This window comes from Rhodamnia argentea, chromosome 2 (genome assembly GCF_020921035.1).
Source record: "Rhodamnia argentea isolate NSW1041297 chromosome 2, ASM2092103v1, whole genome shotgun sequence".
Classification (NCBI taxonomy): domain Eukaryota; kingdom Viridiplantae; phylum Streptophyta; class Magnoliopsida; order Myrtales; family Myrtaceae; genus Rhodamnia; species Rhodamnia argentea.
In genome coordinates this window covers 2,940,464-2,955,824 of record NC_063151.1, presented here as the reverse complement: position 1 = coordinate 2,955,824, position 15,361 = coordinate 2,940,464, and the positions used below count along the sequence as shown (strand labels likewise).

The following is a 15,361-nucleotide window of genomic DNA, read 5'->3' as shown; positions in this document are numbered from 1 at the left end:
TAGTGTTTTATTTAAATTCACAAAAAAAAAATCTTACGAAAGATTTTAAGGTGACATTTAAATGTCGGTATTTTTATGTTTTTTAGACACGTCGGATGTTTCGAGTTAAATTTTTTTTTTTACGAAATTAATGAAAAATCACGAAGTTGAAATTTCAAAGGTAAAAAAGTAAAACCGATCGCCTACTTTGTTTCCTCTCTTGCCGGATCTGGATTGCTGTATACCAACTTGTCATGCACGTTGGTGGTGCTTCGTGCTTGCAGACAATGATTCCTCTTAAAATCCGTGCAAAAGAAAGATGCACCAATCACGATTGATTTCTCCCAAAATCATGGCAGACATCGGTTGTGGCTTTTTCATAGATGCATCGACCATCGAGTCTCACATGTCACCATCTGGGTGTAGATGTGAAAAATAAATTAGAGAACAACCAATTTATTGGTTTGTAATTTGTATGGGTGTTAAAATGCGATAAAACTTTTAGTGCCCTCTTATTAACCAGACGGGTTAAAAACTTTAAACTAATAAGGATTCGTTTGGTAACGTTTCTGTTCTTCTATTTATGTTTTTCGGAATAAAAAAGAATCAGAAACATATTTGATAACGCAAATGATTTTGATCCTACTCTTGAGAATGCTTTTTGACCAAAAATAAGAAACAAAAAAAAAAGAAAAGTTGTTTCTCCCAAAAAGGATCACTTTTGAGGAAAAAAAAAGGGCAACGATAATCTTCTTTTACTTTTGTCGGGGCCTGTGAGGCTTGAGTCGGGTCAACCCGATCCGGTCCGAATAATATTTTTTAATAAAAATTTCGGAAATTTTAAAAATAAAAAAAGAAAATGAATAAAAATTTAAAAAAATTGGAAAATTCATAAAAAATTTAAAAAATCAGGAAAAAATGCTAAAAAATTCTAAAAATTCCAAAAAAATCTCAAGAATTAGGAGATGGGTCATTTCAACTGCCCAATCCTATTTTTGATGATTTTGCCATTTGATTTCTCCCAAATGACGATTTTGCTCCTCATGGGCAAATTATTCAAAAAAATCCGAAAATTCCAAAAAAACCTCAAAAAGTAGAAAATGGGTCCATTCAACCGGTCAATCCTGTTTTTGGTGATTTTTTCATTCAATTTTTCCTAAGTCTTGCCCGATTTGTTGTCGGAGTACTATGTTGCATTAGTAACCATCCGCACGGTATCTAAAGGTAAAACCGAGCCACTTATGTGGTAGATATTGATTTTATTTATTCTGAGCAATAAAAGATAATTAGAGTCACTTCTTTCATTCTTGGCATATGCATAGCCTTAGGAGAAGCATGGAAAAACAACTTTGAAACATCCTTATTTTGATAAAAAAAAAAAAATGTCATGGTGCAAGAGGATCGCAATTGTGGGGTCTGAAAAAAGTCATTAAATATAATTATGTAATTATTTGATTTAAATGACAAATTGGGAAGAGAAATTATTTTCCATAACAAAAACTTTGTGCAATTACCAAACGTGTTACGATTCTTTAAAACTCATTCAGAGAACGGAATAAAAAAAATTAATTCTAATCAGAATCACTTTTTTGAAACAAAAACATTACCAAATAGGCCCTAAGCATCCGCTATAGATAGAAACGGGGTATGATCCCAAGAAGATTACGATATGTTTTCTTCCGCCCTTGATTGAAAGGGTTCCAATTATCGGGCAACAATATGCGATGCAACATCACACGTATGGAAATTTAATTGACGATAAATGCGGGTGATGATAATTTTACATATGGAACAATGTGCCATATCACATACCACAAGTCTTCCTTCAATCGAGACAGGAGAAAAACATGGCCCGAGGAGATATGGAAAATGACAGCTTAATTTATTATAAGTACATAGCCCTTTTGGATGGTCCCAATTGATAAAGAATGGAATAAAAGACTAGGAGGACCAAAATGAAAGAGAAGTTTCAATCTATGACCGAACATGCCAAATCCGTGCAACGCAACACGCTCAAGACATCATCTTCCATCGCAAGTCCCTGTTTGCTTGCAAGATTTTTTTTTCTGTGTGCCTGAAAACAACCGATGGAGAAGGCGTGCACCCGTCGATGCCGGATTGCGTCGCAGCCAAACGAGACAGCTTTTCATATAAATATCGAAACCCAATTGCTAATCAAATCACGTCCTTCTCTCATAAGGGAAGAAGAGAAAAGCACGAGCACAAGGAGTCTTTCCAAACCGAATTGTACGTAGCGAAGCAACAATTAGAGGGAGATAGCACATGCTTTTTACATTTCTAATCAGTTTGACAAAGGAGGCAAAAGACATGTCTTTGTCTAATCATCAAACAGTCTTTGTCTAATCATCAAACAGTCTTAATATCAATAATGCAAGGAAGATGGGGTCATGGCTATAAGTGAAGATTTTTAAGATGCTTGTAATGAAAAGCTCCGTGCTTGTATGGAAACTGAAAATGAGCTGCATGGTGAATATCGCAGAAAACTTTTAGTTTCTCAGTCATCGCCGCATGTTGAAGAAGATAAAACATACAAACAGAAACAGACACTGCATGGTGCTTTCAGAGGACAAAAGTTGATCAGTTCACGTTCCTTTCATCGATGTGAACATCAACGGCGAATAATTGCACAGATCTGAATTCAACCAAGATTCGAGTTTCGTGTCGACATTATAGTCAAAAAACTTGCATGTAACGTAAGATACAGTTGATGACGAAAAGAAACACAAGGTAACCCAAAAGGATTCTAACGCAATCGCTGTGGATTTTGTTCCAGCTGTGTGGATTTAAAAGTTACAGAAGAATAGGGGATTAAGAGGAAAAAAGAAAAAGAATTTACCAATGGAGCAGCATATGGGACTTCAAAACTTATGCTGCCGTGTAATGACCTTAGCACAGTTTCACGCCTTTTCTTTTAAGACCGTTGGCCTACTACTTCAAAAATCTGTTGGTACCTCCGAATTACTATAGTCTGGCAAAGATGAAAATGGGGAACAGCATGACGATATGTCAATTCCGGCGACTTCCATGGCATTGCAGACCCATTCAGGTACATCGCCTTCTGGAAACTGCAAGATGAAGGGTATGAACTGGATTTAATAGTGCAAGATTCAAACTTTTACCAAATAACGCCATGCTCATCATTCGATCAAGTAGAGAAGCCTCCCAATTGAGTTATGATTTCACGAGTGTGCGTGCTACGAGCATACACATGTGGGTGAGCTCAAGTGGGAACTATTTGGATCTATCTAAGAACTCCTCTTTATAATTTTGTAAATGTGTGCAACAACCGACAAAGAGAGCTAACATGTGCACATCGTAAAGCAAGATCATAAACAGATAGAATTTCTGCATAAGTACCATTTTCTGCAGAAATTTGCAAACAAACCTGCGAGCAGGATTAAGAACAGTTGTCAGAAGTCCACCAAAAATGAGCATAGAGGAGAAAAGAAAGGCTGGAGGAGGGGAGATGATCTCAATTATGTCAAAAGGTGCCTACTCTGGAAATCTTCCTCGGACAATTGATGCGTGTAAATCACTGCTGAGCTGCATTGTATAACAAGAAATATCTAATTTCAAAACTTCACCGAGGACCAGAAACAAGAAGTGGCAATTTTCTCCTTTTTTGCTAGTTGTATGCGGCATAGACAGCATAATCATAATTAGAAGTACACCGGCTTTCTACTCAAACTGCATCTCGTCAACCATTGATAATTTTTACGTGTTTCCATACCTTCATCATGAAAAATAAATTGTGGTATGATAGAAGCTGGGATCCCATGGCATCTTTTGTAACCAGGCAATGAATATAGGCCCTAGAATATTTCTTGCAGACCTGCAGGGAAGAAAGAAAAAGGCTGAGACATTTGAAGAGAAGCATTTTCATTAACATTTTAGATTATCTAGTTCCATCGGGAACATACCATGCAATTGCATGAAGGATCGATTGGACGGGTATCATTGGCCATTGCTTGATGTTTCAACTTCAGAACACCCTAATTGGAATGACACATTAACGTGAAGGAAAGAAAAAAACACATTATGAAACTGGGTACCCAACAAGTCACTTAAATTGTCCTTTATATGTTAGCAGAAGAGTGTTTTGGTAAGTTTTACATTGATATCTATGATCAATAAGGCAGGAATCCATTTATATCGTTAGACAAGGAAGGAGCTTTTCAGATCTTTCAGAAGATAGGTTTCTTACCTCAGGTACAAGAGCTGTGCCAAAGCGAGCAGTTCGAGTTGGGTAGACACAATCATACATGTCGGCACCTAAAGCACTGCAGACCACAATATCTAGTGGATAACCAACACCCTGAGAAATGGAACATGCATTCATTAGAGGATACCACTAAAGAGGAGATGAAGTAGAGATTCCATACGAACACTGGCACAAGTCTTAAGGATATCAGTAAAAGTTATAAGTATATATACCATTACATATCTTGGTTTATCCTCAGGCAGCGCTGCAGTACACTGAGCGACAACACGCCAAAATGAATCTTTATCCTCGCCGCCTGAAAGACCACCAATGGCATAGCTGTTGCAGAAGTAACATGGTCAATTTCATTCCTCCATTAATTAAAGACACCAGAAAGAGACGCTTGGCAAATTTGACAGACTATTTGCATGGAGCACATCTACACATGAAAAGCAAATGAAACTAGTCTACTAAAACACTCCAAAGACCAACCCACTTGTTGGAGGAGATAAGAGCAAACCTATGCCTCAAGCACCTCTCGCAAAAGAGCCAAATGAAGTTTCTAGTCCCTTTATATTCAGTTTTTTTTATTTGTTGATAAAGCCACTAATCTATAATTTCACACCACACTGCAATATCCAGATTCAGAAGCAAAAGACATTTAATTAGACATAAAGAGCATATCTTTGTGATTTAACACCTGCATTGTCTTTTCATTCAGTCCAGGATATCACGTACTCGTAGGCCTTCTATAATGAAATGGACCCACAAATTGAGTATACAAAGAAAGTAAGGGCGAATAACCAAAACTCAACTGCCCCAGAATATCGTGGATTACATTGTCAAATTAAGAGATTATACTCCTCCATTTGCATTCTTCATACGTTTGAAATGTACAAGTATGTGCCAACAAAGAATAGCAGAGTTGATCAGAGATCCATCGACAATAAAAAGTTTTGCAGGTTTAGCCATTGAGAGTCTTTACTGCACTCCACTCCGATTTAACCAAATACTAAAACAGTGCATCACACAACTGATGCATCTGCGTACTAGGCAATTTCTGGACAGAGAAATAAATGCATCTATCCTACATTACAAAGCCTTCATAGACCATGTCTTCTTTAAAGCGAATCCACAAAAAAGGGCTCAAAATCAATTTCCACAGCCAAACTAGAATATTAATGCAGTTAACCCTAAATCAAGCGGACTCCATCCCGGCAAAGTCATATGAAGTGTCATCAGTGACAACACAAACCATAATTCACTCAATTGGTCATTATGCACATACCCAGGGAGATTCCGCTCCACCAAGCCTCTGACACATATGTCTCTGCTTAAAGCAAATAACATAAATGTTGAGAGGCATTAGTACCAGATTAGAAGAAGAGACAAAAAGAGGAATAGAATGCGAAATAACTAATGAGTCGAAACTTGAAGTAATACTAACCTAAGCACAGGATCTAGACCACCTTGAACGATACCGAATAAATTTTGCTCATTTGGTCTTCTATGAGCTGTCAGCAGATGTCATTAAAAACAATCTTTTAAAAAAAAAAAAACAAGTAGAAGGAAAAAAAGGACCTCTATGGGAGATGTTAACAGTCAACATAAATTTTCTGCATAGGACTCAAGAAAATCATATATCTGAGACCAATACATGAATCGGATAAGTCTAGCCTGTCATGAAAAATTCATCCAAAAATTAAAGTAACTTTAACACTTTCGGTCCACCAAGCCTGGACAGTTAAGGGGGAAACTAGAATCGCTTCCGTTAATTAGAAATTGGATGTTCTACACACCTATTGTGGATTGAAGATCTGACAAAAAGCTACCTCGGTTATATAAAAAAACATGACTGAATTCAATCTGAGAAATCTTTACCTGCTATACATCTGTCAATCCAACGGAGAGTGCGATACGTGGCCTCCTCAATCCGTGGACCAGTAATGGTGGTCCTGACCACATCATCAAGAGCCATTATTATATCTGCTCCAATTCTGTTCTGTAATTCATCATATGACAAGGGCGATCAGATATTCATTGAATCATTTGACAAGAACATGAGAAAGAAGGCCAGCTTTCCACACCCCCAACCTATTACAGTTGTATGCGCAACCATTTCAAAGTACTGCAGGTTAGTTAGCTTCAGGTAGCTACCGTGTCAATTTTCTTCAGTACCTTTTCTAGTATTACTTCTTATTATTGATTCAATAATTATTTTGGGGACAGGTTTGCACAGAAGTATGAACATACTTTGGTGAACGTGCCTCAGATAAAGATTGCTAAACACATCTTCTAAAGACATTCTCTCCAGTCCTGTTTAAAATATACGTTATATAACCAGGTTACTTTGTAGGTGAGGTGGTTTCATTCTATGAAAATGCAACACGAAATTTTAAGATATGATAGTCAGAGAATGTCCTTTAGAAGATGTGCACATTGAAGATAACGAGTTAAACAGTACATTAAATTACGTGAAAGCAGATATAACTAGAAAAAGTGGGAATGAAAGCAATCCTCGAATAATCATGAGCTAAAAATATGACAGTAAACATGTCGTTATAAACTCAAATGTTAATAAGATTTCAAGAATAGTGGGTCAAAGGATTGAATGGCAGTCCCCGGAGAAATAAATTGGTTCAAGTTTCGAACTACAGAATACTGATACCATTACAAAGTTTGATCTGATCATAGAAGTGAGTGTCCTTAAAACTAAAAGTATCGGTCAAATAAGTCCAAGGTCCTTAGTGCACTGCAGTATGCCTCAACATAGTTCATCCATACGACGGCTCATCAGCTTCATGAAAGTCGAGCCATGGACTTTGCAGCAAATTCAGTTTTTTTACTGGTCAATTATCATCTGCAGAAAGTGAATATAATAGATGGCAGCAAGAAGTAGAGAGCATGACATCCTGCAGACAAAGTAGGTGCATAAATATCTCCTCCATTTGTTGTTTACTTTTCCATCCCAAAACTCAGACATTTCCCAAGCTATTTGCGAAATAGCCAAAGTGAAACTTCATAATGGGATTTCCAATCATTTACTCTAAGAACATTAATGCAGACACTGCAGAAGCCTGCATCCTATTGCTAATACTAATTCATTCCCCAATTAGGTCCATCCAACAAATAGATATTTAAGCTCATGAAAGAAGAAATTCAAAACACCTGGGGGAAATCTCTCAGGCATTAATCAAGTCCATAAGAATTGCTAAAGAAGCTCTGCCTACCTGTATTTGTATTGATTCTTCAGGTGTTAGAAGCATTGGCTTTCCATCAACTGGTGACTGAATAAAAACCGAAGGAAACAATTTTCAACAAATAAGACAAGAATCAACAAGAACATGATAGGAAAGAGTCAATAAAAATAGCCAGTGGATAAATAGGTGTAGTACAATTAAGCAAGCTATGTAGACGAACTGTATTGGAGAGACTCAAATAAAAAGACAGCCTGTCGTTTCAGATAAAACATCTATTGCAGCAAGGACAAAAGAACAGACAACGTTTAGTATGACTATACTTGCTGCTAAAGTAAACCCATCAAAGACAACAACTATTCAGTACGTTTCATTTTCCTTACACCAGTCATGCTCAAAGTTAATGATCTGATCATCGCGCACAAAAGAGAGGAAGATGAAGAAAGAACCAGCCTAATGGAGTGAACATTCAATGAACGACTCATCCAAGAAAACCCATGACATAACAATCACCTGAAAAGTTACACCTTTTTCAGTGATATCGGCTAAATGCAGCAAGGATACCTGAAAATATAAATATTCATAATATCAATTTCAAACATATAGCAGTTTACAGTAGGTAAAACATTTAAAACAGAACTTAGTAGGATAATGACTTCTAATTTAACAACATGAAATTATGGGTCATGTTTCAAAGAGACAGCATTAAGATCTCTATTTTTCATCTTAATGGAATTATCTACTAGTATGACTATAACAAATGTGATGAGAATATATGCAATGCCACTGTTAAAAATTGGTAAAATTCTCTAGAAAAAAAAATCTGTCCGAAAATAAATGAACATAAGAACAAAGAACGCTACTTGAAGCAACAGAAAGACGATCAATTTTGGCAAGGTATCAACTGGGAAACTCGATCACATTATAGACAAGACAGGCACACTGTCATGCTAGAGATCAGGATATGCACATATCCATTGCGTTACCGAAAATATCCAAACAAAAACTATCAATTAAATCAAGTAGCACAGAGACAACATAATCAGAGAAAGTCACAGAAAAACTGCCTGTCTGCGCATACTAGACTACCATTTGGAAGCCACCGGAGTCGGTAAGTAGCGCTCTAGGCCAGTTCATGAACTTGTGAAGACCACCCAACTCGTCAATTAGCTCAGAAGTAGGACGAAGTGCCAAATGATAGGTATTCCCCAGTATTATCTGGCAACCAATTTCCTCAAGCTGGTCATTTGTCAGTCCTTTTATTGTCCCTGTTATTAAAAGAAAAATTGCACTCGTAAATTTTGCAACCACCGCCACCTCTTTCTACAAGCACAGGACTGCTTGAACAAGGAGAAAAAAAAAATGCAGAGAAAAAGCAGGATACAGAACATGAAGGGGCTGGGCGTAGAGCAGATTGACCAATTGAAGAGTTGCACACTATAAAAGCGAACATGACTTCTATTTCATTGCTACTTATGTATTGCTCAGTGAACAAATATGACATATAAAACCTTCAAAACAGTGAACAGAGGATGCTCCTCCACAGGTCACAGAAAAGAAATATAGGCCAAGTTGTTGAACAATTTCGAAATGTCCGTTGTATTGCTGTCAAAGTATAATTAGAAAGAGATAAAAATATGCAAATTGCATTCAGCAATATTTACTAACCAAGTCTCCTTTCCCCACTAGATAGAATCAGTGACTTCATGAAGCGGCTGACAAGCCATTTCCCACCTTGAGCAACCTCAACCACACGAAAAGGACATCCCAATGCTCACTTTCATCAAAACTATTCTATTATACTTATAGTTGTGCAAGTTTCATTTTTCGTAATCTGCTCATATCATAGGAAGTGAAATAGTAAGACATCCTGTGAGCACTCACATTCAACATCCAAACCATAACCTTGGAATGGGAACGTAAAAGTGCGCATGGATGATGTATTCCTGATAATACAAAAAGAGAGAATACTTCTCCAGGTAACATGACAAACCTTGTGTCCCCACTGGCATAAATAGAGGCGTTTGACACACAAAATGAGGGAGTGTTAGTTGAGCTGCGCGAGCACGATTAAATCGCCCGAGAACCTAGTACAAGAAAGTACGAATGCAAGGAATCAGAGACTTGACAGAGGGCACAATTAAGGATGAACCATCAACATGCTCTTACTAATCATGCTGGACTTCTTGCTAAGGTAAGCACATAGCTTGTTTATCGGCACACCCATTATTTACAAGACACAACCCTTCTGCCAGCTGCATATAGTAACACTTCAGTTCTTTCTATCATTCAACAGCTGCATTGCCTTCTGGTTCAATAAGTAACAACAAGCGAGACAAGCTCACGCGCAAATGCAATCACTACTCCAAAAAACTCCAGTATCAGCAGCAAATGCAAATCAAAGGATGAAACTGCCAGGAAAGTCTTGAGTGCCGAGGGATGAATGAACAAGAAACAAGGACAAACATACTTTCTAATGGGCTTTCACGCTCGTCGCTCAAGCACTTACAATGCGAAAAAAGTTCACTTGCTTCACATTCAAGAACCATGTCCATAATCATTTCAAGAACAACACATTGTTGGTACGTTCCATGACATCTCAACGAAAAAAATAGGGAAAAGAAAGAGTGATAAAGGAAAAGCAGACAAGGGCCTAACCTCAAAACGGAGCGCCATTCAAACTATCTCCCTTCCTCACCACCGCCGCCACCAGCAAACTGTTCACACCATCGTTCTCCGAACAAAAGATTAAACCACACTTTCAAAATGAAAAACAGAGCTAGGAGAGCCAAAAAGAAGAAATTGCAGGAACAGGGCAAGAGGAAGACTTAGCAAGAAGGTGAGATGCCAGGGGAAGGTGGTGATTGGAGATGGATGACGCAGAGCCTTGAGAGCTTAACTGATGTCGTTAAAAAAAAGATTTTGAAGAAAGAAAAAGAACAGAAATCAACGAAGGAGCGGAAGCAGGAGAAGAAGAGCGGACGGCAGCAGGAGCAGTTGCAGCTTTGACCGTTGTATCTCGTCCCCCGCCCGTCCTGTCCCCTTGCCCTAGGCATTGTCATCCAAAATACGAGGGTTTTGCGTTTGACGTCGTCGCAAACCCCTAATGTATTAAATTAATATTTAAATAATAATTTTTTTTGTAATGATATTTAAATAATATTTGGGCTCCATTTATTTCGAAAAAAATTAATAATTTAAAAATACATTTTTTGAATAATTTTTTATATTGCTTATAAAAATAGATGAACAATAAATATTTTTATAGTTCATAAAAATATTTAAATTTAAATTATTATCGAAGATAAATACATTTTTCACCGACATTCTTTCGGCAATACAAAAAACCATTTAAAAAAATATTTTCATTTTTACGTCATAATTTAAATAGTATTTATACTTATTTATCAATTCGATTTTATTTATTTAAGAAATTTGTTATTCAAAAAAAAAAAACTTATATACCATAAGCATAAGAAATTCTATCCAACTTTATCCCATCTTTCCCATGAATATTTTTATTTAGGCCAGATCCCTTTATCATGTCTTGGGCAGTAACTTCATACAAGGTAAAGTAAATAATTTATTCTGAATTTCATATTGAATAACAAATCTAGCAAAATGGATTAACTTTATCAGCAGTAGCTTCTTTCATTCACACTATTCCATTTGTCGTATATTAGATTGTTTATTTTTGCTTCTTTTTTGTTTTTTCGGGGCATACTACATTGGTTCATTGCTTCAAAAGAAAATATTTAGGTCGAGCACGATGCCAAATGAGCATCACAACGTGAATTTACTATCAATTAAGATAGTAAAGGAGCATCACATCAGCTAAAAACAAATTGCATCTGTTGATAGGAAAAGAAAACTGAAGTTGCTTCAAGAACTATAACCACCCATTTCTTGCCAGTAATTTCAATCCAACCTTTGATTCTGATGAAGACGCTATTCAGGTACAAAGAATGGCCCGGGCACAAAAATAAAAAGAAAAGAAAAAGAAGATCGGGTCAGTTGATACATGTGAATGAGCCTCTACTTCTTGTACACCCTAGAATCAGGAGAGTTCTGTTTCAATGGCGACAAAGGCCGTCTTGGTGAATCCACATCACTTAGATCAATCCTCTTCTCAACTGGGCTACTCATCTTAGGGCTTGATTTTCTCTTGTTAGACTGCAACCGAATGAAGTAACTTAGCAAGAGTTCAGAATGGCATTTAGAGTTCAGAAATGCAGGTGCACAAAATTAACCAAAGCTCTCATCTTTGTTCTAACCTTTGCAGGAGCACTAGCTGTGATTCTCCCACCAGAACCAAAAGCGTCCCTTTCTTTCTGGCAGTGCCTCAATAACCTCTTATTTTCTTCATCTAGAACGTTGTTTTCTTGAAAAAGCAGATTTACCTACAAAAATAAGATATTGCTAAGACTTTTCTCAGCAAGACATCTTACAACAATTTAAGTCCTCAAAGAATTTCTTACCTCCTCCTCCGCTTTATGAAGGTTAATTCTGAGATTCTCCTTATCTTTCTCAAGTGTCTTCATTTCAGCAGCCAACGAAATAACCATCCGGGTTGCTGGCCTTAGGCTACAGTATTAGAGTGTCACTTTAGCTTCATTTTCACATTCGATGTAAATGACATCTTTGCATCTTGCAGCAGTGCCATCGAAAGTGTGGAAAAGTGGTTTCTTCAAATCAAGTGTTGGAAATGGTGACACAGCATGAAATAGAAAGCAAACGAAAAATTGAGCACTCACCAGTTCCACATTTTTAACAACTCTTGACACGATTCATGAGCACTATTTGCCTCCAAAAATGAATATGCTGATGCTACTGCATCTTTACTAAGCAACGTTGAGATGATTGATTCGACTAACTTCTCCTCCAAAGTGGTACTCTCCAAAGTCTCTTCATCCTTCAAACAAGTATTCAATTAGTAATCCTCTGTAATTTATGCGAGGAAAAACCTCATAGTGCATAAATGTGAAGTTGCAATGTCCTGACCCATAGAAGATGGTGCACCAAGAAGCACATGAAAAAAAAGAAAAGAAAAGAAATAGTTTCACCTGACAAGGTTTACTTGCATTGAAAATTAGTGAAGTGAAGCAAAAGAAAAAAAATCCAAATAAGAAAAACTTTGTTCAGATGAAAGGTTCCCATCAAGAAATGATGAGTTTAAGGACTACCATCTTTGCCTGGGTTGGAAAGCATAACAATCTCACATCTACCACCAGCTCCATGTTTTGTTTAAATAATCATGGACAGTCTCTCTCCTAACTATTTGCATAAGCTTGTTAAAAAGATCCTCCCTTTGGTGGAACAGTCAATGATTGTATATAAAGCGAGCAGTTCAGACTACTTTTACACGACACCACAATTACTTTATCCATGCAAACTGAGCTATTTTTCCATGAGAGATAGAGAGACAGAGACAGAGCATATGCTGTTCATTCTCTCTTTTACACATGAAGAATTTTTCTGCCTAAAGAGTGACGCCATAGCAAGGTAATACTTGAACATTGTTACATGGTATGATCCAAATTGTGAATAATCCAGGCCATAGCTTGCTTAATAAAGTGATCTATCTTGGAATATTAGTAAATTTGACGAATCTGGAGCTTCATCTTATTCTGATTCGAGCAAGCATGCAACTCCTCAATACACTTTGCAAGCACACTAGCACAAGAAACTACGACTTCATAACAGCAATACAATGTAACACCTTTTGGTATTACCCCAATATGCAAACAAGCAATCAATTTTTCACTAAATTTCAAATGAAAAAATAAGGAGGACCAAACAAGCAATGTCCTGACCCATAGAAGATGGTGCACCAAGAAGCACATGAAAAAAAAGAAAAGAAATAGTTTCACCTGACAAGGTTTACTTGCATTGAAAATTAGTGAAGTGAAGCAAAAGTAAAAAATCTAACTGAGAAAAACTTTGTTCAGATGAAAGGTTCCCATCAAGAAATGAATGAATTTAAGGACTACCATCTTTGCCTGGGTTGGAAAGCATAACAATCTCACATCTACCACCAGCTCCATGTTTTGTTTAAAGAATCATGGGCAATCTCTCTCCTAACTATTTGCATAAGCTTGTTAAAAAGATCCTCCCTTTGGTGTAACAGACAATGATTGTATATAAAGCGAGCAGTTCAGACTACTTTTACACGACACCACGATTACTTTATCCATGCAAACTGAGCTATTTTTCCATGAGAGATAGAGACACAGAGACAGAGCATATGCTGTTCATTCTCTCTTTTACACATGAAGAATTTTTCTGCCTAAAGAGTGACGCCATAGCAAGGTAATACTTGAACATCGTTACATGGTATGATCCAAATTGTGAATAATCCAGGCCATAGCTTGCTTGATAAAGTGATCTATCTTGGAATATTAGTAAATTTGGCATATCTGGAGCTTCATCGTATTCTGATTCTAGCACGCATGCAACTCCTCAATAAACTTTGCAAGCACACTAGCACAAGAAACTACGACTTCAAAACAGCAGTACAATGTAACACCTTTTGGTATTACCCCAATATGCAAACAAGCAATCAATTTTTCACTAAATTTCAAATGAAAAAAATAAGAAGGACCAAGCCAAGAAACAACAACTTCAATATTTCAAGGCATTCAGCTTCAATTCGACCAACCATTGTTTAATGTGATGACTACTATCAAGTTGCAAACAAATGTAACTCTCCGCAATTATGACTCATCACAAAGTAACTAAAACCAACATTGACCATTAGTTCACACGAGAAATTCCCCACCCAATGCTTATTTCTCAAAACATTCGTTAGTAAGGGTTCATAAATTGAACAAAACCTATCGACTGATTAGGACTTAATACACCTATTTGATGGAAAGGCTACATCAAATTCAAAAATTAGTGCTTCACAAGCACACTAGCACAAGATTACCTCACGAGTATCGTCTTTGTGCTGCAACTCATCCGACAACTGCTGCAACTCCTCCTCTAGCTCCTGAACCCTGGCCTCTGCCTCCTTGGCCCGCTCTTCGACCTCGTTCCCAAAGTCCATCAATGCCTCCCTATCATGGTCGTACAGAGAGCACTCTGTTTCCAGCTTCTTACACTCAGCCAACAAATTAGCACATTCTGCCGCCAATTTCTGGTTCTCTTCCACAAATTTCTTCAAAGCCTGTGCGTTCATGCACGATTCGGCCTGCGAATTTCCATGGACAGAACAAACCATCCACACCCATAAGCTATCACCCCCGAAAAATAAAAATAAAAAACAATCCGACAAACGTGCAAAAAATCTAGGAGTGGAACACATCAAAACACTTGAGGAATTGTCATCCAAAAAGACATAAAATGCGCCATCTTACCCTAGCGCGCTCAATGAGGCCGTCTTTCTCGTTCAATCTTGAGTGCAAGAGCGAGCACTCCTCGCGAAGCCGTTTCTGAACCTCCTCGGAAGCGCGAAGCCTCGATTCGAGCGTTTGGGTCGACACGGAGAGGCCTAAGGTGTGATCGATCGCATCTTTGATGCACTCATCGATTCGTGGGGGAAGATCCATTCTTTCGTCGCCTCCCGAAACCCTATATCCCCGGAGGCTGGTCGGTGTAGGAATTCAGAGAGAGAAGACGAAGTTGATGATTGAAAAGCCACGAGGACAAGAAATTGGGAAGAATTAGGGTTTCGTCGAACTCGGGATGCTGAAGCGTTTCTTCTGGAGCGCTGTCTCTGAAGAGATTCAAATTGGAAAGGGGCTAGCCGTTTGAGACCGAGCGTATTTAAGGTGGATCCTCGTTGAAAAATAATAATAAAAAAACAGAGAAATAAGAAAACAATAAATTATTTAAGTCTTTTTTGCTAAATAGGATATGATTTCCAAAAAAAAAAAAAGGAAAAAGGCCACCGAAAACCCCAAATTATATCCATTGTGACACATTTACCTTAAATTTTTATTTGTATTACAAAAAGCCCTAA

The 15,361-nt window shown here is 37.5% G+C and overlaps 2 protein-coding genes across 3 annotated transcripts; both read right to left on the bottom strand.

The window, feature by feature from the left end:
* Nucleotides 1-2,903: 2,903 nt before the first annotated feature.
* Nucleotides 2,904-10,468, bottom strand: LOC115749884 (queuine tRNA-ribosyltransferase catalytic subunit 1-like). 2 transcript variants are annotated; one of them, XM_030686896.2, is made up of 15 exons: nucleotides 10,057-10,468; nucleotides 9,392-9,485; nucleotides 8,488-8,666; nucleotides 7,912-7,962; nucleotides 7,432-7,488; nucleotides 6,083-6,203; nucleotides 5,649-5,715; nucleotides 5,490-5,531; nucleotides 4,435-4,540; nucleotides 4,205-4,315; nucleotides 3,921-3,992; nucleotides 3,731-3,832; nucleotides 3,497-3,543; nucleotides 3,358-3,385; nucleotides 2,904-3,065 (listed from the first exon to the last, which is right to left on the bottom strand). In XM_030686896.2, the coding sequence occupies exons 1-15, from the start codon at nucleotides 10,072-10,074 to the stop codon at nucleotides 2,934-2,936; spliced, it is 1,227 nt and encodes a 408-aa protein (XP_030542756.1). In that variant the 5' UTR covers nucleotides 10,075-10,468; the 3' UTR covers nucleotides 2,904-2,933. The 2 variants fall into 2 exon arrangements, with proteins under 2 accessions (XP_030542756.1, XP_048131077.1); XM_048275120.1 differs by lacking the exon at nucleotides 9,392-9,485.
* Nucleotides 10,469-11,233: 765 nt separating this feature from the next.
* Nucleotides 11,234-15,125, bottom strand: LOC115749886 (myosin-4). The gene is made up of 6 exons (XM_030686899.2): nucleotides 14,757-15,125; nucleotides 14,327-14,590; nucleotides 12,153-12,310; nucleotides 11,877-11,982; nucleotides 11,673-11,798; nucleotides 11,234-11,571 (listed from the first exon to the last, which is right to left on the bottom strand). The coding sequence occupies exons 1-6, from the start codon at nucleotides 14,946-14,948 to the stop codon at nucleotides 11,434-11,436; spliced, it is 984 nt and encodes a 327-aa protein (XP_030542759.1). The 5' UTR covers nucleotides 14,949-15,125; the 3' UTR covers nucleotides 11,234-11,433.
* Nucleotides 15,126-15,361: the final 236 nt, after the last annotated feature.